The sequence below is a fragment of the Heterocephalus glaber genome, unplaced genomic scaffold, assembly GCF_053883595.1.
Source record: "Heterocephalus glaber isolate CG9 unplaced genomic scaffold, H.glaber_assembly_v1.0 deba00001760, whole genome shotgun sequence".
NCBI lineage: Eukaryota > Metazoa > Chordata > Mammalia > Rodentia > Bathyergidae > Heterocephalus > Heterocephalus glaber.
Window position 1 is genome coordinate 1,375,642 of NW_028258457.1, and position 23,168 is coordinate 1,398,809.

General features: G+C 57.7%; 1 protein-coding gene across 9 annotated transcripts in view; it reads right to left on the reverse strand.

The window, feature by feature from the left end:
* Adgrl1 (adhesion G protein-coupled receptor L1) overlaps nt 1-16,683 on the reverse strand; it is a 44,044-nt gene extending 27,361 nt beyond the window's left edge. For 4 of the 9 annotated variants that reach the window (XM_087201656.1, XM_013068387.3, XM_087201654.1 and 1 more), the window contains exons 1-2: nt 15,941-16,682; nt 676-838 (exon numbers count right to left, since the gene is read on the reverse strand). In XM_087201656.1, coding sequence (XP_087057782.1) covers nt 676-745 — 70 coding nt within the window. In that variant the 5' untranslated portion in view covers nt 746-838; nt 15,941-16,682. Of the gene's footprint in view, nt 1-675; nt 839-15,940 lie in introns of all 9 variants that reach the window. The other 5 variants (XM_087201653.1, XM_087201652.1, XM_087201650.1 and 2 more) reach the window with 2 other exon arrangements.
* Between the last annotated feature and the right edge of the window lie 6,485 nt (nt 16,684-23,168).

Genomic DNA, 23,168 nt, shown 5'->3' on the forward strand with positions numbered 1-23,168 from the left:
TTATGCAGCTAAGTCCTTGGGGTTTTTTGGGGTGAGTCAAGTCCCAGACAGAGAAAGTTTGACATGTGCTCCTCTTGCACCATCTGCTTCCCCGCTAATTTTAGCTTTCCCAGCAGCAGAGAGCTGGGGGCGGAGGGCTCACTTAGGGGTCTGGGGGTGGGAGCAGCTCCTCCCACCCAGCTGGGGCCTGGGTAGATCTGGGTGGGCAGAGATCTTGGCACCAGGCTTCCAGCCACCCCAGCAGTGCTGAGGCCCCGGGGCCTGGCTGGACGACGACATCCTACCCCTGCCCCTCCTGTGCCCACCGTGGGGACAGTAATTGAGTAATCGGCTGGGTGGGCGGGCAGGCTCGGGGCACTAATTGTGGCGTGTGCTGGATCCCAGGCCAGCACAGGACTGCGCTGGGTAATTAGTTGTTTTTAAATAAACGTCAGCGGGCATGCCTTAATTAAGCCTTCCTCCCAGTGAAAGCCTCAAAGACGTAATCACAGAGCGAGGGAGAGAGAAAGAAAGGTGGGGGGAGAGGAAAGGAAAAGATGGCCCCCCAGGAAGCCCTGGCCGGCCAGCTACATGGGCCTCAAGGAGGGTGGGGGACCCCTCTGGCCTGGCCCAGCAGAGGTCTTCGGTAGGTTGGGAAAGATTTCAGGACACCTCCCCACACACAGCAGCACCTACCTTGAGTGGCCGAGGTGACCAGGATGGCAGTGACACAGAGACTCCAGAGCACGGCGGCCAGGCGGGCCATGGTGGCGGCCAGGGGCACGTGCGGCTCTCAGTAGCCTGTGTTTGGAGCCTTGGCCCTCATCACCGGGTGGGCACCACAGCCTGGCCCACCAACCTGGGGAGGACACAAAGGTGAGGTGGCAGCCAGGAATGTCCCCCAGAGCCCATGAGAGGCCGGGGCCTCCATCCTGCAGCCCAAGAGCCGACGTCCAGAGCCTCCAATCTGTCCTCTAGGGAAGCAGCTGCTCTCTCACGGCAAGACCGCCCCATTCCCACATCCAGGCCCCACTGGGCAGTGTGCCTCTGACCGAAAGGACGGCCACCTTTCCCCACCTGAACCACACCAGGACGCCACAGCTGCCAAGTGTCCACCTGCACCCTTAACATCCGACCCTGCCCAGCCTCCTCGCCCGACCAGGAGGTGGGGCACAGACGTCCCTGGGGTGGGGACCCAGGCGTGCCCGCTCGGGCAGGAGGCCAGGCTCCAGGCCCCCTGCTTCCTGTCTCTCGTTCTCTGGTAGCTAATTAGAACCCAGCTGGCTGGCGCCACAGATCAGGGACCAGGGACACCCAAGTCCCTTCTTTCCCTTCCAGGTGGCCCTCGGGGTGAGCTGGAGACAGGCAGGCAGGGCAGGAAGGGGTGCTGTCCCGGGGGACTGAGGGCAGTGAGTGCCTCAGGTGTCCCCTGCCAGTGTCCCCAGCCCTGCAGGCTCCATCCCAGGGCACAGTGGCTCCATAGGCACAGGGCTTAGTTCTGCAGGCATCCTCCTCCCGTGGCTGCTCCTGTCACCTCGATGCTGCCTCAGCCCCCATGGACACTTGAACTTGGCCAGCAGACACTGCCCTCAGCCCTCTGCTGTATCCACACCTGGTCCTCCAGAGTGGCCCTGGCCCAGCACCATCCACCTGGCGAGGAACTGGTTGAAGACCCCCATTCTCCAGGAAGGATCCTCCAAGGCAGGAACCCAGCCCGTCCCTAGGTCTCAATACCAAATATTCTATTTTGGTTTTTTGTTTGTTTTGGTAGTGGGGATCAAACTCAGGTCCTTGCACCTGCAGGGCAGGCGGTGGAACAACTGAGCTAAATACCCGGCCCTTGTTTTTTTTTTTTTTTTTTTTTTTCTTGTCTTGTTTTTTGAGATGGGTCTCACTATGTAGTTCATACTGGCCTCAAACTCAGTGACCCTCCTGCCTCAGCCTCCCAAGTGCTGGGATTACAGGTATGTACCATCACACCCACAATGCCAAACTTTCTAATTCCAGCTCCTATTTCCAGTTTGCAGTCTCAACACAGCCCCAACTAATGTTTCCCCCGGCCAAATTTCAAAGCCCCTATGAAGGCTACTGACTGGCCCACTTAGCTCCTTGACCCCATGTCTGCTCTATCAGGCCCTGCCCCAGGGCCTTTGCACATCTCTTCCTCCTGTGCATACAGTGTCTGTCCACAGACTGGTTACCCATGTGGCCAGCTCCATCGGGCCTTTGTTCAAATATAACTGTTCTTGGTATGCAGATTTCCCTCCCACAGGGACACACCATTATGAATTTGTTGAATGACTCTCAGATCTCAAAATCCACCTCAATTCTGAACCTTCTCTTTGGTCTCTTTCGTGAGCTCCATCAGCAAGTCCCATGGGCTCTGCTCCCAGTGTGGCTCACCCACCACCCACTTCCAGGGCCCAGCAGTACCCCATAGCCCAGGTCGCCACCCCACCCACCCACCTGTATGCCATCCACTTAGGGTTACAGGCTCCAGGGAGGCATGGATCAGATCGCCACGTTCCCCACCCCTTTCTACAGCCCTCACAGCGGTGATCTGGTGTTGCTGGGCTTGCTGACTCCTCTTCCCTCTCTTTTCTTGCAGTGCTGGGCTGGAACACAGCCCCCTTCTGCCCTCTCGCTCCCTTTGCCCGAGTTCCCTCAGCCTGGGATGCCCTCCCAGGGTCCTGGTGTCCCTTATACAGGTTCCAAGGTCACCCCAGCCTTTTGCCCTTTTGCTTGAGACAGGGTCTATGTAGTCCAAGCTGGCCTTGAACTCCCAACGATCCTCCTGCCTCAGCCTGCTGAGGGCTGGGATGGCAGGCGTGGGCTACCATGCCTGGCTGTGCTCCCAATGCCCCAGGAATTACATTTCCATATAGGCTTGGCTTTTCCTGCGAGACCAAAAGGGCCCTCGAGGCTAAAGATGGAAGGGGCCAGGTACCTCCCAGACCTCCATCCCCTCACGTGGGCCTGCCCAAAATGCTCCTCTAGAACCCCTCGGCCACCGGGGTGGGCACAGGACATCTGCAGGGCGCTGTCATCTGACAGGGTTTATAGTGGGGCTGCATCTCCTCCATGTCCATCTTCCTGAGCCTCTGCTCCCCCTTGGGTCTAGGTAGCCAGGGTCGGTGGCTGGCCCTTGCTGAGCACTCCAGCCGCTGAGGCAGGAGGACACGAAGGGGGAAGCCCTGGCTTGGGGCCCTGCCCTATGTGGGTCCAGACCCCAGTGCTGCCAGGGGCCTGTGGTGTCCCCTCCCAGCCTGGCTCCCCGGGCGGCCTGTCTACTGGGCCATGTGAGGACAGCACAGCAAGATGGGGCCTCCCTCTGGCTCAGGGCTCTGCCTCCTCCAGTGCTCACCTCCAAACGCCTTCCCCACCAGCTAAGTGGTCCTCCAGACCGGCCACTCCCTCACCCTGCTGCCTACACCTCTGTGAGGGTCTCCAGGCACCTTGATTCCCTCACACCACACCAAACCTTCCCCAAACCTAGGAGTGGAAATCCTTTCTTTGTCCCAGTACTGGGGGTTGAACCCAGGGCCTTCACACTGGTCTGGATCCCTCTTTCAATCCTTTGAGACAAAGTTGTCCAGACTGGACTCAAAACTTGCCATCCTCCTGCCTCCCAGAGTGCTGGGATGACAGGTGTGGACCACTGCATCTGGCTGTGGCTCCCCTATCCCCACCCCTCGATGCAGTTCGGGTGTCCTGGTTCTGTCAACACTTCCAGAACACCCTGGCATCTGTCCTCAAGGCTGCTCCTCCGGTCACAGGCACTGGCCACTTCCAACTGCCCTTCTATCTTTTTGCCCCAGAACCTCAGCACTCAGAATCTTTGTGTTTTTGAAAATTATAACACACACACACACACACACACACACACACGCACGCACGCACGCACGCGCACACACGCACAAATTATAACACAGTAGCTGGGCATGGTGGTGCACGCCTATAATCTCAGCACTTGGGAAGCTGAGGCAGTAGGACCAAGGTCAGCCTGGGCTACACAGTGAATTCAAGGCCAGAGAAACTATGCAGTGAGACCCCTTGGGTCACCTAAAATTAAAAAACCTAAAAAACCCTAAAATTATGAGATGGTTTTAACCATTGAAAGTGATTTTTAAAAAATTTTTGTGCCTGGGATGGGGATTTAGCTCAGTGGTTCCGCTGCTTGCCTCGCAAGTGCAAGGTCCTGAGTTCAATCCCTGGTACCAAAAAAAAAAAAAAAAAATTGTGCCAGGGATAGAAGCTAGGGTTCCCACATGTTAAGCACACACTACCACTGAGCTGTACCTTCAGCCCCTAAATCACTTGGATTTTGTTTCTGGGGTCCTTTTTGTTGTTTTTTTTTGAGGGGGGCAGAATCTCACTATGTAGCCAGGGTTGGCCTTGAACTTGTGATTCTTGCCTGAGCCACTGAGATGACAGGTGCATGCCACCATACCTGGTTCCTAATTGTTTTTTTGGTACTGGGGATCAAACTCGGGACCTTGCGCTTGTGAGGCAGGTGCTGGAACCACTGAGCTAAATCCCTGGCCCCTCCTAATCACTTTTAAGTGTGCAGTTCAGTGGCATTGATCACAGAGCCATTTGAACCACTTGCAACCTACACCTGAGTAACATTAATTCCATTCTCAACGCTGTACAACCATCACCACTGTCTATTTCCAAAAGTTTATCTGTTGATTTTTTTGGCACCACTGGGGATGGAGCAAAGGCCTTGCAGGCACTAGGGCAGCACTCACTACTGAGCCTCCCAAGTACTTCCAACACCCAAGACAGAAGCCCTGTCCCATAGTGGTGACTCCCCCGCCCCAAGCGCGCATTCTGGTCGCATCCTATAAATGGACTCCTACACTCAGCCTTCCCTTTCTGGCTTCTGTCCCTCCGCTGAACGTTTCCAGGCCCACGGGGCGTAGCTTGGGGAGCACACCACGCCTTTTATAGTCAAATACCCTTCCACCTCGTGAATGGGCACCTCCCATGTATCCACTCGGGCTGGGGGACACTTGGGTTCTGTCTACACAGGGGGCCCTTTTCCCACCTGGCTTTTCAAATTAATTCATTAATCTTTTGAGGGGTGGGGAACAAGGCTATGTGGCCAGGCCACCCCTGTACTCTGGGGCTCAGAAACCTCCCACCTGAACCTCCAAGGAGCTGGGATTACAGATGCAGCCTGCAAGTCTACACCTTCTAGCCATGTTGCCCCTGGCCCAGCTCCCATCAGCCCCAGGGACCCCACTGTACTCTCCACTGCTGTGCTTTTGGCTCTTTCTGCATTTCAGTGATTGTGCAGTATTTGGCTGGCTGGAGTTTTCCTTCCTTCTTTCTCTCTCCCTTTTACTCTTTGTGGTGCTGGGCATAGACTCCAGGGCCTCCACACCCTAGTCAAGTACTCACCATGGAACCACACCCCCAGCAACTTTAAAATTTTATTTTCAGACAGGGTCTTGCTAAGTTCCCAGTTGGGTTTGAACTTGCGAACCCCCTGCCTCAGCCTCCGGGGCAGCCGAGATGTCAAGTGTGCGCACCACGCTGGCCAGCAGCGTCTTTTTAAAGGCCATCTCTGGGTCCCTTGAGTCTCAGCTCCAACACGTCCCCTGAGAGGCGGGTGGGACCCCCCCCCCCGTGTCACAGCACCTGTGCTCACCACCTGCTGGCACCCCAGCCCAGCCTCATCTCTCGGCCTCCCCAGGGGGGCTGTGGGACAGGGTGGGTTCATGCGTGTGAGACACCTGAGGCCATACCTAGAACACGACGAGGGCCAAGCATCACCAACCTGGTGTGGCTAAGCCCCCTTACCCATGGATTCTACCAACCCTGGATCTAGCACATTCACAGGGAGAATTCCACTAGCCAGCATGCGGGCAGACGCCTGTCATTCCATCATTCTAGGAGGCTGAGGTAGGAGGATCTCAAGTTCAAGCCCAGTTTGGGCAACTCAGACCCTGTCTCAAAACAAGTTAAAAAAAAAAAAAAAAAAAAAGGGCCAGCTGCAGCTCTATGTGAAGGCCCTGGGTTCAGTCCCCAACACAGTACTACAAAAGAAAAAGGAAAAAAATCGCATCTGTGCTGAACACCGATGGACTTTCTTTCCCATCACAGTTCCCCGGACACCTCAGTGGATCCACTGCTTCCACAGAATTTCCATATCTCAGGCTCCAAGGGCTTGGAGAGGCCCTAAAGCCTCCGCTGCTGGGAGGGTGTGTGCTGTTTTCGTGACAGGACTTGGACGCCAGTGGAGCCTGCTGACTGCAGCAGGGTCCTGGACCATCCCTGGTGTTCACCAAGGGAACGCTGTACCACAGCCAGGATGGCTCCGACAACAGAAATCTACTTTTTCACAGTGGCAGAGGCCAAGAATTCACGTTCAAGGTGGCAGCCAATTCCTCATCTGCCTAGGGCTCCCTTCCCGGTGTGGGGATGGCGCCTGCTGCTGTGTCCCCACACGGCCCTGCCTTTGCGCAGAAGAGACGTCCCCAGTCTTCCTCTTCTCATAAGGACACCCATCCTTGCTGCATTTTAACGACTGCCCAAATGACTTAAAGACCTTAACATATAGACTGCAGCAGGATGTTGTTTGATCCCCCAAACCATGGGTCCTATCACGGCCCCCTCGTTTTACCTATGCACAAATAATCTCCTCTTTTTTTTTGGTACTGGGGATCGAACTCAGGACCTTATGCTTGCGAAGCAGGCGGCGGAGCCACTGAGCTAAATCCCTGGTCCAATCCTCCCTTCTTTTTGACAGGGTCTCACTATGTAGTTCAGGATGGCCTCAAACTCGCAGTGTCCTCCTGCCTCGGCCTCCTGTGTGCTGGGAGGACAGGTGTGCACCTTTCTACCCCCAGCAGCTCAGAACCTATCTGGGACTGTCTCCCTGGCTGCCATCCCCCAGGCCTCAGGACACACAGTAGGTCCCAAAGCCCAAAGCCCTCTCCCTAGGGTGGCTCCTGCAGGAAGCTCTGGGCACCCCAGGGCCCAGCTCCAGCTCAGGGCTGAAGTAGGGGCTCAAGAGGACTAGAGCTTATTCCTGTCCCCTCTTAACTGTGCCCTGGGGTTCATCCTGCTCACCTGGGACCACTGAGGCAGGGTGGTAAGGCCAGGCACCACTGAGTGGGTGCTTGCGGGAGACCTGACCATCTGGGCCTGCGGTGGCAAGAGGTGTTATGGATGGAACTGTGTCCCCCCAAAAGATATGCTGACGTCTTGTACTCAATATCTCAGAATGAGACCATATTTAGAGACAGTCTTTTCTTTTTTCTTTTCTTTTCTCTCTCTCTCTTTGTACTGGGGATCAAACTCAGGACCTTGCAAGGCAGGTACAGTGCCAGTGCACTAAATCCCCAGCCCTAAGTCTTTTCTTTTTTGTTCCAACACTGGGACTGAACCCAGGGCCTTTGTACTGAGCCACACCCCTAACCCTTATTTTTTTTGGTACCGGGGATCGAACTCGGTCCTTGCGCTTGCGCAGCAGGCAACAAAACCACTGAGCTAAATCCCCGGCCCCCCTAACCCTTTTTAAAATATTCCTTTTAAGACAAGGTCTCACTAAGTCACTTAAATTGCCCAGGTTGGACTTGAACTTGTGACATTCCTGCCTCAGCTTCCTAGAGTGCTGGGATGATGGGTGTGTGCCCCACATCTGGCTTAAAGATAGTCTTTTCACAGGTAACCAGGTTAAAACAAAGTCATTCCTGTGGGTCCAAATCCAGCAGGACTGGGGTCTTGGGGACAGCCATGTCCCCGAGGAATAGGCCACGTGAAGATGGCAGCAGAGTCTGGGCACTGGCTCTAGAAGACAAGCAATGCCAAAGGCACCCATAAACCACAGGAAGCCAGCAGGGAGGCTGGGGCCAGATTCCCTGAATCTGAACAGGCTTGACCGCACCCTAACTCTGTGTTTCTGGCCCTAGCACCTGGACAGTGACTTCCTGTTGCCACAGCTGCCCTGCTGGGGCACAGGAGGCAGGGGTAGAGGCAGCAGGTGGGCCCGGGCAGCAGACATAGTGGCCGACACCCTGCCTGTTCTGAGCCCCGTACACATCATCTCCTGTGCCCTCTGCGCAGCTTCTGGGGGAGGCACCTGCACCCACACTTTACAGCTAGGAAAGGTGAGCGCCATGGTGCTGGGGACCCCAGCTAGTGAGGACCCTGGAGTCCGGGCACTCGGGTCCCCGAGGCCAGGCCTGGTGAGCTGCACTTGGGTAACACTGGACCGCGCTCTCGCCAGGGTTCTGCACCAGAAGCCGGGTGTGCCCACACTCGAGTCTGTCCCCAGGGGACACCTCAGGGGTCTCGGGTAGCCTCCGCCCTACACCTGCTAATGTGTCTACATCTGCATCCCCAGTGCTTCTCCGTCTCAGGGGGAGGTAGGCATGGCAGGCAGGGTCTGTCCTCACGTGCCCTGGGACTGGGACGGGGAGGTGACAGGAGGAGAGCTGGCTGGGGGAGGAGTGGGGGCCAAGCCTGCCCCAGCCTGTGGTTGCCATGGAAATCTGTCTGCGTGGGCGGGAGACTGAGTGTCTGGGGGGCTCTGGGTCCCTCACACCTTGATACCACCTCCCAGAGTGGCCACCCCCTTGCCAGCTGTCTCCTGGCCCTGCTTGCTCCCAAACCCAGCAGGCCACCAGGGCTGCCGGGCTGCCGCCACCCAGAAGCCCTGGGCTCCCTTGCCCCATCCCCAGGCTACCTCACCTGGCAGTGCTTCGGTCCAGCGGCTCTGGCTCTGCTCTCAGAGTCCCCTCCCTTCCCAACACTCCCTGGTCCCCTCTCTGGTCCAACTCCATCATCTTCCCTCTGGATGGCACAGCTCCCAGTTACTGTTCTCTGTCTCCCTGGTCTGTTTCTCCCACCGCTGGCAGGGAGAGCCTACGAGCAGGCATTCAGGTCCCTGTGCTCAGAACCCCCAAGGTCCTGCCCTACCCCACGACCTTTGCACATGCTGATATCCTTCCCCATTTCCTAGTCCTTACTCAAGATGTCCCCTTCTCCGGGGGGTCCTATGGGCTCCAGCTCTCCAGGCATAGTCCTGGCTCTATTTTGTCCTTTCTCTGTAGTCCACGCACCATGCATCTGAAATATCTGCAGGCTTCCTCACCAAATTGGCCCTACAGGGTGAGGCTGTGTACATCTCCTCTGTGGCCATGGCATCAGTGCCCAACACAAAAAGGAACACGATGGACAACTGTTCAGTGAGGAAGTTCTGAGCAGTCATCTGGGCTACCAAATATCCCTGGACTACAGGGAGGGTGGCCCTGTTCAAAGCATCCCTTTCCTCGGATGTCCCACTGCTTTCTCCCCGATCTGTCTGCCACCTCTGTCCCATCCAGTCTCTACCCTGAACCCTGACCAATCTTTGCAAAGTGAAAACTCAGTTACGCCCTCTCTGCCTGTAACCCTCCATCGCTCCCTATTGCCTCTGTGCCTCACATGGCATCTCAGGTCTTCTCCCGCCTGTCATCTTCCCTGCTTGGCCCTCCTCCCTCAGAGGTCACACATGAAGCTCCAGCTCCGACTCCTGCCTCCTTCCACAGGCTCTGTGTGCGAGTCACCCTCCAGATACTCTAGGTCCCTGTTCTGTTCCTCTAGTTAGACAGGCTCAGTGGTTAAATGTCTAGCGCCTCCCAGGGGACAGTCCCACTGAAGCACGGTCTGGCTGCCCCAGCGTGCCCAGCCTGAGGCAAGGAGAATGTGCATGTTCGCTTGTCCAGTGAATGATGAAACTGACCCCAAGTGCCACTGTCCACTGAGGACAGTCATGGAGGTCACAGTTGGCTGGGAGTGCTGTGCAGAAAGCCAAGCCTCAGGCCCAGAGACCATGGGGTATGCATGGGCATTGCTGCAGACAGGGTGCAGGGATTCGACTGGAAGCCAGCTTCTGAACCGAGATCTTGGGAAAGAGCCACCAGATACCCAGGCAAGGGGCGTCCCAGGCCGGGAGAGCTCTCTCAAAGGCCCTGAGTAGGAACGAGCTGGGCTTCGCTGGGACCCGGCAGTGAGGGTAGCGGAAGGAGGTGATGACGGCAGGGGCGTCACAGCTGGAAGGGCCTCTGAGCAGAGGAGGGATGGAGACCAGGCTGTGTGTGGGGGCACTGCTGGCGGTGGAGGGCGCTCCCCACCTCGCTTTCCCCGTTCTGGCCAAAGTCGGAAACTCAGGTTCCCCTCTCTGTCCTCCATGGCACCACCTGTGGAACCCTCACTTCCGCTCCAGCACCACACAGCGGCCACTGCGCTGTCACAGCCCAAAGAGCCGGCTGGCTGTTTCAGGCCCAGCATGGGCTGTTGACCCTCCACAGGGCTGGGAAGACCCCGGGCCATGGAGACAAAGACGACGTCGCCTAGGCCGGCCTGGCCTCCCCCTGCACTCAGTCCTGGACCATCTCTCTCCTGCTCACCTCAGGGCACCCCAGCCTGCCCTCCTCCAGTAAGCCCCCATGCACCTGCACTTGCTGGCCGACTGGCTGTCTCCCCACTGCAGTGAGGCCGGCACCAGAACCACTGAGCTAAATCCCTGGCCCAAAATCCCCAATGTAGTGAGCAGATGCCCTGGCAGCCCGTGTGGTCTGTGTCCACCCCAAAGCATCCCCATGCATCCTAAGCCTCCTACTCAGGACCCTGGGCAGAGGGCACAGGCCTCAGGTCCCCTTGGGGCCACCAGATGCCCACGATACTGGGAGAAGTGAGCCTCATGCCATGGCCTGGGGCTCACAAATAATACTCGGTGTGGGGCTGGGGTGTGGCTCAGTGGTGAGTGGTTGCCCAGCAATTGGGAGGCCCTGGGTTCCATGTCCAGCACTGTAAATATCACCACCACTACCACCATCACCATAGGTGGCTCCATGCCTATTTCTGGAGCCCCTATAACATGCTGGCATTTGGAAACTGGATACAAAGAGCCGTAGGGAAGTCGATTTCTTGAAGAAGGGTTGTGGAGGCAGACAAAGGTGAGATCTGCCAAGCGCGCGCGGATGTGTGTGTGTGTGTGTGGAGGATGGATGTGTGTGAGGGTGCTGTATGCCATGCAAAGGCCCTGGGGCTGGCCATGTGTGTTTAGGGAGCCAGGAGCTCAGGGAGAAGGGGAGAGGGAGAGCAAGCAGCCTACAGGACAGGCTCACCCTAAGTACACAAATGCTTTCAATGGGTGCTCCCGAAATGGGAATCCAAGGGGCCCCAACATTCCCCAACAGGGCCACTGGGGGGTGCTCAGGGATCAGCCGTCTACTATAGCCTAGTCCCTGCCTGGTTTTGTCTGGTAATGAGCTAAAAATGGCTTTCTATTCTTTTTTTCTCTTCCTTTCTTGCAGTACTCAGCTGAACCCGGAGCTACTAAGCTACATCCCAGCCCGCCCCCCCTTGAGACAGGGTCTCGCCATGTACTTCAGACTGGCCTTGAACTCACTATGTAGTCAGGTTGGCCTCGAAAATGCAGTGATCCTCCTGCCTCAGCCTCCTGAGTGCTGGGGATTACAGGTGTGTGCCTCTACAGCCAGCACCAGCCCTTCTTTCATTTTTTATTTTGAGACAGAATTTTGCTAAATTGCTAAACTGTCCAGGCTGGGCTTGAACTTGTGATACTCCTGTCTCAGCCTGAAGAGTGCAGGGATGAAGGCATCTGCTCCCAAGCCCAGCATCATACCAAGCTGGCTTTTCACATTTGTAAAGACTTGTGAAACGTGGCATGGTGGCACACACCTTTAGTCCCAGTACTCAGGAGGCTGAGGCAGGAGGATTGCTGTCAGTTTGAGGCCAGCCTGGGATACATAGTAAGACCCTGTCTCAACCCCCGCCTCCCCCTGAAAAAAGTTGTGAACAGAAGAAACACATGACAACCCCAAAGTGGCCCTCACAGCCCATAAAAATTAGCACCTAGTGTTGCAGAAATCTGCCCACCCCCACACCACAGGGTTGAGTCTGCCCCACCAGGGGATGTTCTGTGAGGTCTGAAAGGGTTTTCAGGGTTACATTTGTTGGGTGGCAGGAATGCATTGAGAACTCTGCAACACACAGGATGGTGTCCTCAATGTCAGGGACTGGGAGAAGCCCCCTGGCTTCCTGGCCTGCTTGTGTGTGACTCCAGGGTATTTTTAGCCTCTGAGGGAGGGGCAGGGCTATTTTTAGTCTCAGTATTGATTTACTGAATTTTTATCATCCCCGTTTTGGTGTGGGAGGTGGGTGAAGTTTCAGGGGTTTGCTTGGCTGGGTCACCAGGGCACAACCAGCTCTAAGCAAGGGTGAGAGTTCAACCCCGGGAGACACAGGCTGAGGCCATGGCCCAGGGACAAAGCAGCAGGAAGATCCAGGTTTCCTTCCTGGGTGGGACTAAGCCCCAGCAGCCACTCAAGGGAGCCGGCACCCACGGGCACCAGGAGGCCACCTCCAAGTCTGCACAGGCACATGCTGGAAGACAGGGATATGGCTGGCCTGGTCCAGGCTGTGGTCAGCAGCCTGTGCTCGTCCCGAGGAGGCCAGGTGGAAGGAGAGTCACGAGGGGGGGGGGTCAATCCTTTGGAGAGCCCCTCCCATTCATTCAGGTGAAATCTCTGAAATCTGTGCGCCTGGTAGGATTTTAGGCATATGGGGTTGTCTGACAGCCAAACATGACAACATTCCTGAGCACCTGGATCAGAGTCAGGAAGACAGACAGTAAACAAACAGGCACAACACGTCAGGAAGTGACAGTGCGTGTGGAAGTGGCACCTTCAAGGAAGCCAGGCGGGCAGGAAGCTGGTTCTAAGCAGGGGGCACAGGGTAAAAGTCCCTGCTGAGGTGTGGTTGGAGTGTGTGTGCAGGAGCAGAACCCTTGCAGAAGGTCCTGGGTGGGAGGAATGGCTGGTGCAAAGGCCCTGGGGTGGAATCACTATTAGTACTCTAGACAGACCTAGTTCCAGGTCACAGAGGCTTCTGCATTCCCACCCTGGGGTTCCTTCCCAAGCTGGGATCTCAATAGCTCTGGAGGTAGAGACACAGCCTTCTCCCCAGCCCCAGGAATAGGGGCTCCCGAGGGAAATGGTTCACATGTTACTAGACTTTCAGTTCCACAGTGACAGGATGTGGACAATGTCCCTTTCATGGTGGCTGGTAAGGGTCTGCAGACTGCAAGAAGAGGTGCGCACGGCACACACCTGTGTGCACACCTGCCAGCACAGACCCACTGTCCCCCCCAGCATGCACACAGCTGCACATCTGGCTACTATGGCTACACACCAGCCCTCTCTGCAACCCCCCCCCAGCACCAGCCACAGGGGAATAGAGCCCTGGGCACAGCGGACACCTGGCCACATATGCCAGGCAGGGTCCCAGTGCCAGCTGCTCACCAGCACAGGACAGGTACACACAGGTGCAGACAGACAGGAAGAGGCAGAACTGGCTCCTGCAATGGCAGAATGCCTGACATATGGAGCCCCCACCCCACCCCAGGACCCCACGGTGTATTCAGTACACAGGAGGCCAGTCTGGCTCAATACCTCCAGGGTCACCAGGGAACCCCACCTTGGTCCTCCCCTGGCCTCCCTGCTGCCCTCTGAAGGGCTGGAGGAGGGGCTGTGTCTGGCATCTGGAAACCGGATCCCCAAGCAGAGCCCACACAGAAACTGGAGCCTCCCTTGTCCTTGGTCACACGTCTGGCTGGGGTGGCAGCAGGGCAAGACACTGGGAGCTCCCAGTCCTGTGTCAGTGGTAGGGACTGGATGGGGCTCCTGCTCCTTCTGTTCCTTTCTAGGGTACAGTTCCAGCCAGATGCATCCTGGGGATGAAGAGCCACTGGCTCTCCTGCAGCCTGTTGGGGCACAGAGGATGTAGTTGCCCGAAATGGGAGATGCAGCCAGCTCACAGGTGGAGCAGCCTTCGGCCAGGAGCCCAGCCACTGGATGCAAACAGACTCAGCCAGGCCCCTCCCTTGCATGCCCTCTGGATCCCTCTGGGTCACCCAGGAGTGGGGATCCCCTGGGCAGGCTGGGAATAGAAGCCTGGCTTCGAGTCTCCCGCCTTCTCCCTCCTCCCTGCTGGCTCAAAAGCCCAGGCGTTCTAGTCTCCAGCTCCCCACCCTGCCCACACTCAAGGGCAGCAGCAGCAGGGTGATCCTGGGGTACTCTAGGTACATCAGACCTCAAGAGTGGGCCAGGTGCCCTGTGGAGGGAGACAGGACAGGCCCAGAGTGGGGGGGGGGGGCAGATGGAGAGGCAGCATTCTCACGTGAACATGCACGCGCGCGCGCGCGCACACACACGTATGTGGCTTGGTGCACGGTGCTAACGCCGCCATGGAATTAGTTCCTTTTTCCGCTTTGCAGATGATTTTTCATCTCTGTAATTAATGGGCAAGTCAGTTCTGAACGGCATGGCAGGCAAATTGCTAGTTAGGAAAATCACGGATAATTTTCTCGATATGATAATGAAGGTTGTATTCCTTCTCTTATTCTCCCTGTTTTCATCCTACTTTTAAGTAATAAATTCAGCATTAGTGGGAAGGAAAGAGATGTCACCTGCCCCCACCCACCACCACCAACCCCAAAGCTGGCACCTGACCCAGGTCTCCAAGGTTTACCTAGTCCCTGGCTGTGGGACAGATGGAGAAGCAGTCGAGAGATGTGGACCCTCCGAAGAGCACCCCGACACTTTAAGAACCCACTGGAGCACCAGGCCCTGGAGAGCAGGTGGAGGCCAGGGGGCCCCCAGGCTGCGGCCTGGGGTGAGGAGCTGGGTCTAGAGACGGGTTAGACTCTGCCTGTGCCCTTGGGTGCTAAGGAGAGCAGCAGAGACCAGCAGCCTCACTGCAAGCCGTGCTGGAAGTCACCATACCCAAACAGACATCGCTCTCAGATGTCCCCACACCTGTCCCCACCCCATGCAATTCCCTGTCTCGGTGATCCAACGCACCACGGCAGCAGGGTGGGCAGGGAGAGGGGAGGCAGACAGAGAAAGCCAGGCCCAGCCATCTTGGCGGCCATCTTGAGCCCCTCCCCCGTCCCCCAGCCACCACATGTCTGCTGTGGGCAAGGACCCGCACGGTCCCCGAGAAGGGGCTCTGCCTCGAGCAGGGGGGGGGGGGCAGGGACGCCCACTTGGTGCCAAGGCTGGGGGTGCCCAGGGGAGAAGAGAGCCTGGGGGAAGGGAGCTGGAGACAGAGTGTGATGCCAGGAGGGGATGGCTGTGGACTGACCTAGACTGGGGAGTGGGGACTCGGATGTGCGTCTGGGGGGCTGCGTGCGTGCGTGCGGGGCGCCGTTCCTGATGGGTGCCAGGGCGCACCGGGACGATGCCTTCAGAGGGCATTTTCTGGCTGTGACTGAGCACACACTACAACCCCCCAACACACACATTTCAGGCCTGGACTTCTGTCCCAGGACCCTCAAATGGCACGATGACAGCTGAACCCACTGAACGCACACCTGGGGGAAGACGGAGGGCTTGCCCTCCCAGCCAAGATCCCAGCGGATCGGACCTAACAGCAGCTCGCGCCAAGCTGGGCACCTCTTGCAGAGGCTGCCGCCCAGCCGAAACCCTTTCAGCCGGCGGGGCGCCCCTCCCCGACACCCAGACAGCCCCCTCCCCATCCCTCGCGCCGCTGCTTCCAGGAGAAAACAGCTCCCAACGCAGCCTCGCGCGGGTGCCAGCCCCCCGACACTGCTCCTCCGTGGGGCCGGGGCCCCGCGCGCGCGCGCGGCGCGTACACGCACCGCTCAGCTCCCACCCAGACACCTACACAAACAGGGCGCCAAGCACCCGCGCGCACACGCACCGGGGACACGCAGGCACCGCCGCGCCGATCCCCACAAAGGCCGGCGCGCGCGCGGGCACACGCAGCAGCCACGCGCAGGCACCTCGCAGCGGAGGGTGGGGTGCGCCCGCCCCCGACGCCCAGAGCTCAGGTGCGGGTCCCGCGCGCACCCCGGCCTCCCCTCCTCCGCCCTGCACACCTGGCCCAGGTGCGCGCCCTCGCCGGCCCGGCCACTCACCTGTCCTGCGCGCTCCGGGGTCGGCCCTGCGCGTGTCTCCGGCGGCTCCGCGGGCCCGGGCTCCCCGCCCGGCACATCTCCCGGAGCCGGAGCGCGGAGCAGGGCGTGCGGGGAGGGCGGGGGCAGCCTCCGTGTCCCTCCTCGCTTGGAACCAGCACCGCCGCCACCAACCAAAAATTTTTTACAAATGTAAAGAGCAGCGGCTCGCTCGGCCCCGAAGGCGGCCCCCTCTCGGCAGCAGTGGCCTGAGACCCGGCCGGAGGAGAGCGGCGGGCGCGGGCGGGGCGGCGTCAGAGCCCCGGGAGCGGGGGCGAGGCGGAGCCCCCCGAGGCGGCCGCCGGCATGTCCCGCTCGTCCCCGCAGCCCCGACGGGGGCGGCACGTGTACGCCCAGGCGACTGCCCAGCCCCCGCGGCGGCGACAGCGGCGCCAAAGCTCAGAGCGGTCGCCGGGGCGCCTGTGCAGGCCCCTGCCGCCCGCCGGCGCCGCTCCGGGGCGCGCGCGGCCCCATCGGCTGGGGCTCGGCAGACGCGACGCGGGACGCGGTCCCCGCAGTGGCCGCGGGGGGCTCGGGCTCGGAGGGCTGGCGGGCGGCGCGAAGCTCCGCGGGGGAGGGGGCGCGGCGTCGCCCCGGGCGGCGGGACGGGGGCGCCGGCCGGGCCTGGGCACCGCAGGACGCGCGGAGCGACCAGCGACGGGCACCAGCAATGACAGCCGCCTGCTCGCCGCGCGCCCGGTCCGCTCTGGGAGGGGGCGGCGGCGTGCACAAAGCCCGGCCTGGAGCACGCGGGCCCGGACCGGCCTCCTCCGCAGCCTGCTTGGGCGCCCGAAGGCGGGCCCGAAAACCTGGACTGGATTCTGCGCTCTTCTCTTCCCGTCGCTCCCCCCCCCCCGCCCCTTCCGCCCCCAGAAGTCGAAAGGAGGAAGGCAATGTGCTGGATCCCTGAGTCGGAACGAGAGTGGGGGAGGGGAAGTGGTCTCGTGGAAGATCCGGAGCGGATCCTCCAGCCGCGGAGGGAAGGAACGGCGCCCAGCCCGCTGGAGGAAGAGACCTGGGCGTTGCAAAACCCGGGCTGGATTTTACAGAACAGGGAGGCACGGGGGCTGGAGATCGGAGAGAGCTGCAACGCGTCCAAATACACCCAGGACACGCAAATTTCAGGCCGATTTCTTTCTCGGGAGACGGAGGAATGCGTCAGGCCTAATGCAATGGAGACACTTGGGCTTGCAGGGGCCTGGGGGGGGGGGTCCCCAGCTTCCAGGCAGCGACGTGGACGGGGGAGGGGCAAAAGGAGGGCCAGACTCAGCCAGAGGGATCAGCTTGCCCGCGCGGAGTCCGGCCCTGGGCATCGCGCGGGGAAGGGACGCGCGCGGAGGCACTGCCCCCGAGACCGGCCGGCCGGGACACGCGGAGGCCCGCAAAGCCAGGACTGGAGCACACAGGATGGGACAGGACCCCAGAGGAAGCTCCCTGGCAACCAAGCAGGCGCTAGAAGCTGACCGGTGTTAGGGGAAGGTTAGTGTCTAGGAACACTTCAAAAGTCTGGCTCTGAGTTGGGGCGGGGGGATTTAGGTTGTGGGCAAGAGCAAAAACCTGAGGTGGACTTTCACAGCCTAGCTCCTACACTGCAGCTGGTGTGGATTTCAAGAAGTAGGGCAAGGAACAGGCTTGAGACCTGAAGCCGTGGGAGGCTGCCTGGGAGCAGGTTCCGGGCTGAGGCTGCAGAGGGAGCCTCCCATCCCCTCTCCCGAGCGCGGAAGGCGCGACCTGGCTGGGATCCCCCGAGCCAGAGTTGTGACTGCCAAGACCCACGGTGGGGGTTCTGAAACCGGGCCCCACGCCAAAAATAGGCACTTCAACAAAATAGACAAATCAGTGCAGGGTGGGGGCTGGGCGATGGAAGGGGCCAAATCCTGGAGGGGAGAGGGTCGGGGAGAGGCCCGAAAGCTAAGACCCGGCTAGGATCTGGGGAGGCCAGGCCTGGAAGCAGCTGATGGCTCCATTTTATGAAAGATGGGTACAACTCTAAGACTGACAGCTGGGGAGGAGTGAAACCTGGGCTTGGATACTCAGGGAAGGGAGTCCGTCCAAATGAGGCCTAAATATTAAAGCCGGAAGCTCCTGTCAATTTCTGTCTGGCTGAATCTAAGCATACTGGAACGGGGAGAGGGGGTAGGGTAGGTAAATCCTGATGTGGATTTTAGAGGAAGAGTATTACTGCGGGTAGAGGTGGGGTAAAAAAGGCCCTCTGTGGCTAACCTGAGTCTCTCCAGGAAGAATGAGGAACAGGGAAAGAATTTGAAAGTAGAAGCCAGGTCCAGTGGTACAAGCCTGTATCTGTGCCTGGCTGTAATCTCAGTACTTGGGAGGCTGAGGCAGGAGGATTCAAGTGCTGCCTGGGCAATTTAATGAGAACCTGCCTCAAAAAAATAAAAAGGGCCAGCCGGGTGTAGTGGAGCATGCCTATAATCCCAGCACTTGAGAAGCTGAGGCAGGAGGATCATTTGGGTTCAAGGCCATCCTAGGCTAGATAATGGGTTCAGGGCTAGCCTGAACTACATAATGAGACCATCTCAAAAAAAGAAAAAGAAAGAAAGAAAGAAAGAAAGAAAGAAAGAAAGAAAGAAAGAAAGAAAGAAATCAGTCAATCACTGAAAAGGGCTGGGGATGTAACTCAATGCAAAGGCACCTGGTTTCAATCCTACGTGTGTATGTATGTGTGGGGGGTTAAATCCCTAAAACTTGGGTCAGTTTTAAATCTGATCTCCAAGAATCCCTTCCAGGAAGCACTTCCTGGTGCCTGAACAAGGAGAGAGGCAGGGATCCCAGCTGAGGGATCTCTGTGACAACCCTCTCTTGCCTTCTAAACACGGCCTTTCTTTCCAGGACTGGATAGGGATTCACATAGCCTAGAACCTGCCCCACAGCTGGCTCTAGCACCTCAGGGCGTAGCAGACGGGTGTGTGTCATTGACTGTGGCCTTGAATGTAAATGGCCAGGTCTGAGCAACTGGATCTGGGGACTCATGGAGATTGGTGGGTGCAAAAATATCCCATCCATTTGTGGTTGACTTCAGCTTTGTTGGGGGGGGCAGCCTTCTTGTACCTTACTTTCCCACTTTGAGATATCAGATATCAGCAGACTCATGGAAGGCACTGAGGTGCTGAGCAGTGGGCACAGTGCTTCAGAGGGAAACCAGGACACGGTTCGCACACACACGCAGCAGAGCATCCAGCTTTCTGTAAATCCCATGCAGGAGGTGGGGGGTGGGGGGTGGGGGGGTGGCTCTGTGGCAGAGTGCTTGCTTAGGGTGCACCAGGGCCTGGGTTTCATCCCCAAAACCACAAAACAAAAGCAGGATTGCAAGGGGGCCAGGATGTAGAGCCCAGGGAAAGCCACGCACCTAACATAACTCTCCAAACCCCCTCCCCACTGCCCGCGGCCCACAGCAGCTGCAGCATGGGGCCTGGGAGGTAGTGTGGGGCACACGATGGCCTCCTTTAAGAGGCCGGGGATTTAGCTCAGTGGTTCCGCCACCTGCCTCGCAAGCGCAAGGTCCCCTGCTCGATACCCGGTACAAAAAAAAGAGACCCCCGGTTCCATTTGCAAATATCCCCTCAGGAAATCCCCTTCCAGACCCCCCTCTGTCTCCCCACACCTGTGATTGAAGGGCGCCCCCGGTGGTGGCCGGAATCGGCTCGCCGACTCCACTGGGGCCGCATCCCCTAGATTCGCGGGCGCCCGAAGCAGAGAGTGCAGATCGGCTAGGGGCGCGAAAAGAGTCGCGGGACCCCGGACCCCAGGGCTGCGCAGTCGCAGTGGAGCCCGTGCCCGGCTGGGCTCTGGCACCACGGCGTTTGTGCGCGCGCATGCAGGTTTGCCCCGCTCTGCCCCTGCCGGGCGGTCCCGATCCCAGAACTCCCAATCCTGGGATGCCCCTCTTTTACAGCGTCCAACCTCGTGCCTCTGTAACCCTGTGCTGAGTGTCCTGCAGGCCCTGCACCTCAGGCACCCCACGTTCTGTGCATCTGGTTCCTGGAGACTGTGCCAGAGTGTCCCGCATCTTTAGTGCCCCCCATTCTGTAAAGCCTGCACGTGGGCACCCCACCTTCTGTGCACCCCATGCCAGAGGACTCCTGTGCTCGAGGCATCTCGTGCCTGGGACACCCCATGTTCTTGGGAACACCCTTGCATCTTGGGAGCCCCATATTCTGAGCCAGTAGCACCGGTGCACCCCTCGGCCACTGTCCCACCCTGCCTTGGGGCTCTGGTTGCCCGCCATATTTGGTGTCCCCCTGCCAGGCTCCTGAAGGCCCCTGAACGATGGCCCCACGTTAGAGATCGCCCTGGGGTGGGGACCTTGAGTCCTCCAGTTCACAGTCCTTTCCTTTCCTTGTTCCCTGACAGAGCACCCTCACCAGCTGCTTGGTGCCAACACCATGGGTGCCATCGATAGTGTCCTAGAGCAGGCAGGTGGACCTGGAGCCTCCTCGAGGGCCCCTTAGAGCAGGGCATGGTGGTACATGCCTGTAATCCAAGCACTTAGGAAGCTGATGGAGGAGGATCACCATGAGTTTGAGGCCAGCCTGGGCTACATAGTGAGTTCAAGGCCAGCCTGAACTACCTAGTGAGATCCCGTCTCAAAAAACAAAAGAACAACAAAAATCAAGGGTGCCCCCTTGTTATTGGGCCAGATAAACAGAATGGTAATGAGAACAGGAATGGCCCAGCCCTGGAAGCAGAAGCAAGGGGGTACTGGGTGGTGAATCTGCCCAGGCCTTAGGATGCCTGAGTTAGGTGGTTGTTTTGTGGTGCTGGGGATGGAGCTTGAGCTCAACACATGCTGGACAGGGCTCCACCACTGAGCAACACCCTCAGACCCTTCTGGTTTTTTATTTTGAGACAAGGTCTAGCTAAGTTGTTCAGGCAGACTCAAAATTTCAATCCTCCTGGCTCAGCCTCCCAAGTACTCACTGTTCCTGGTAGAATGCCCTTGGGTTTTAGCCCCTGTACGGAAAAAAAAAAAAAAAAAAAAGATAAAGTACTCCTAGAATTGGGCTGGGAGGATAGAGTGAGAGTAGGGATTAATTTCAACTGCTCCCTTTGTGTGTGTGTGTGGAGTTCAGTCATCATCGAACTTTTTTTTTTTTTAGTACCGGGGATTGAACTCAGGATCTTGCGATTACAAGGCAGGCAGCAGAACCACTGAGCTAAATCCCCAGCCCTCAGTGAACATTATTGATCACCTATTGAGGCCCAGCACTGTGCTAGGTGCTGGGGACACCCTTGCAAAGTTCACTAGGCAGTGGAGCCATGAGGACTGTGCAGGTAGAAGGAATACATGAACAGAACAGTGGGGGTAGGTGAGGATAAGGAGGAGATGGGCAGAGCATGCTGGCCTGGTGGGCTGTGAAGTGGGAGCCATGGAAGGTTCTTGGTTAGAGCAAGGAGGACCTGACTCAGATGCTCACAGGCACCCTCTGCCCACTGCAGGTGACACAGTAAGGAGGCCTGGAGCAGAAGCCAGGGACTGGGGCAGCAACTGCATGGGTGCAGGTGGGAGGTGCGGCAGGGGAAGGGGATTCTAGGAGGATTTCAAGGGTAAAGCAATGTGCTGGAAATGGAATCCTGGGAACAGATGAGTCAGAGTTTATGACCTGAGTGCTTGGGCAGACAGGGGAGATGCAGAGAGGGTGCCTTGGGAGGTTAGAGCTAGGACTTTTTTTTTGTACGGGGAATTAAACCCCAGGAGCCTTTGAATTGAGCTCTGTCCCCACCCCCCTTTTAAAAATTTTGACAGGGTCTCACTAGTCGCTGAATTGCCCAGGCTGGTCCCCAATTTGTGATCCTCCTACCTCAGCTTTCCAGGTGCTGGGGTGACATGCATGTGCCAATATGCCCAGCTCCTTTATACATGCTTAGAAGATTATAGAGGTTGGATGTAGTGGTGCATACTTGGGAAGCTGAGGCAGGAGGATCACTATGAGTTCAAGGCCAGCCTGGTCTACATAGTGAGTTCAAGGCCAGCCTGAACTACACAGCAAGACCATGCCCAATGCCGAGGAGGTGAGCCTCTTGGGCTGCTGTACCACCACCCCAGAGCACCGAGGAGCAGAGCCCCCCCACAGCACCGAGGAGGTGAGCTTCAAGGGTGCCAACACACACACACACACACACACACACACACACCAGTGAATGTGCCAAGCCATTACCTGGATCCACACCTTGGAGTTGCAGGGATCATAAAGGACATTGTTCTGAGCTTGAAAAGATAGAGCAGAAGTGAACAACAGAAAGAGGGCCTCTCTGAGGCCCCTTGATGAAAATTAAAGCCCACCAGAAAAGTGAAGAAAATCTCTGCAATAAAGGCACACCAGCCAATCTTAGTTGGGGGAGCAGCAGTGTGGACCAGAGCGGTGCGGCTGCAAGCAGATCCCAGCCAGGGCTCCACCCTGACCCCAGAGGCCGGGGCACACCGGCCCAAGCCAAGGGCCCACCTGGAAAAGAGCTGAACAGGCACACAAGCAACAGACAGAGGTTTGCCCCATACCGTCAGTAAGTGTGCAAGACCCTAGCCAGAAGCTTGCTCACACAACAAGAACTGGGGTGCATAGCCCCCAGCCAAAGGCCCTTCCAGAAAACAGCTACATAGAGGTCCTAGCCAGAGGCACTCCTCGATATCATCCCAGGTGTGCACAGGCCCGAGCCAGAAGCCCTCCCAGACAGCAGGTCAGCTCAGGGATCCAGAAGGCCACCTTTCTGAATCCAGGAATTAGGGTACTGGTGAGCAGCAGAGAAAAGGCTGCTCGGTGGCTTGCTGAGAATTGAAGGCCACTGGGTAAGCAAAAAGTTGCCTCAACAAAGGCACAGGGGGCTGCATCTATTGGAATGAGAAGACATGTAAACAAGTCAAAACTCGACTTCCAGATCACCTAAGGCAACCTCAAAGGGCAACAAGATTGAACAATCTGATACTCAACCACCTGGAACTCCCTGAACTGCCAACAAAAGAGGATCTAGAATAAATGAAATCAGAAATAATTTCTCAGATAACAGCAGAGATTGTGGCCACAGTGCAAGACATGATTAATAAATCTAGAGTGGACACAGATTAAAAAAATATAGAGGAGCCGAGGAACATGATGGAATCTCAACATAGGAAACAAATGGAATCCTTAAAAGAGATGCAAACAGATTTCCAGGAGATTAAAAACTCCATTGAAAGTTT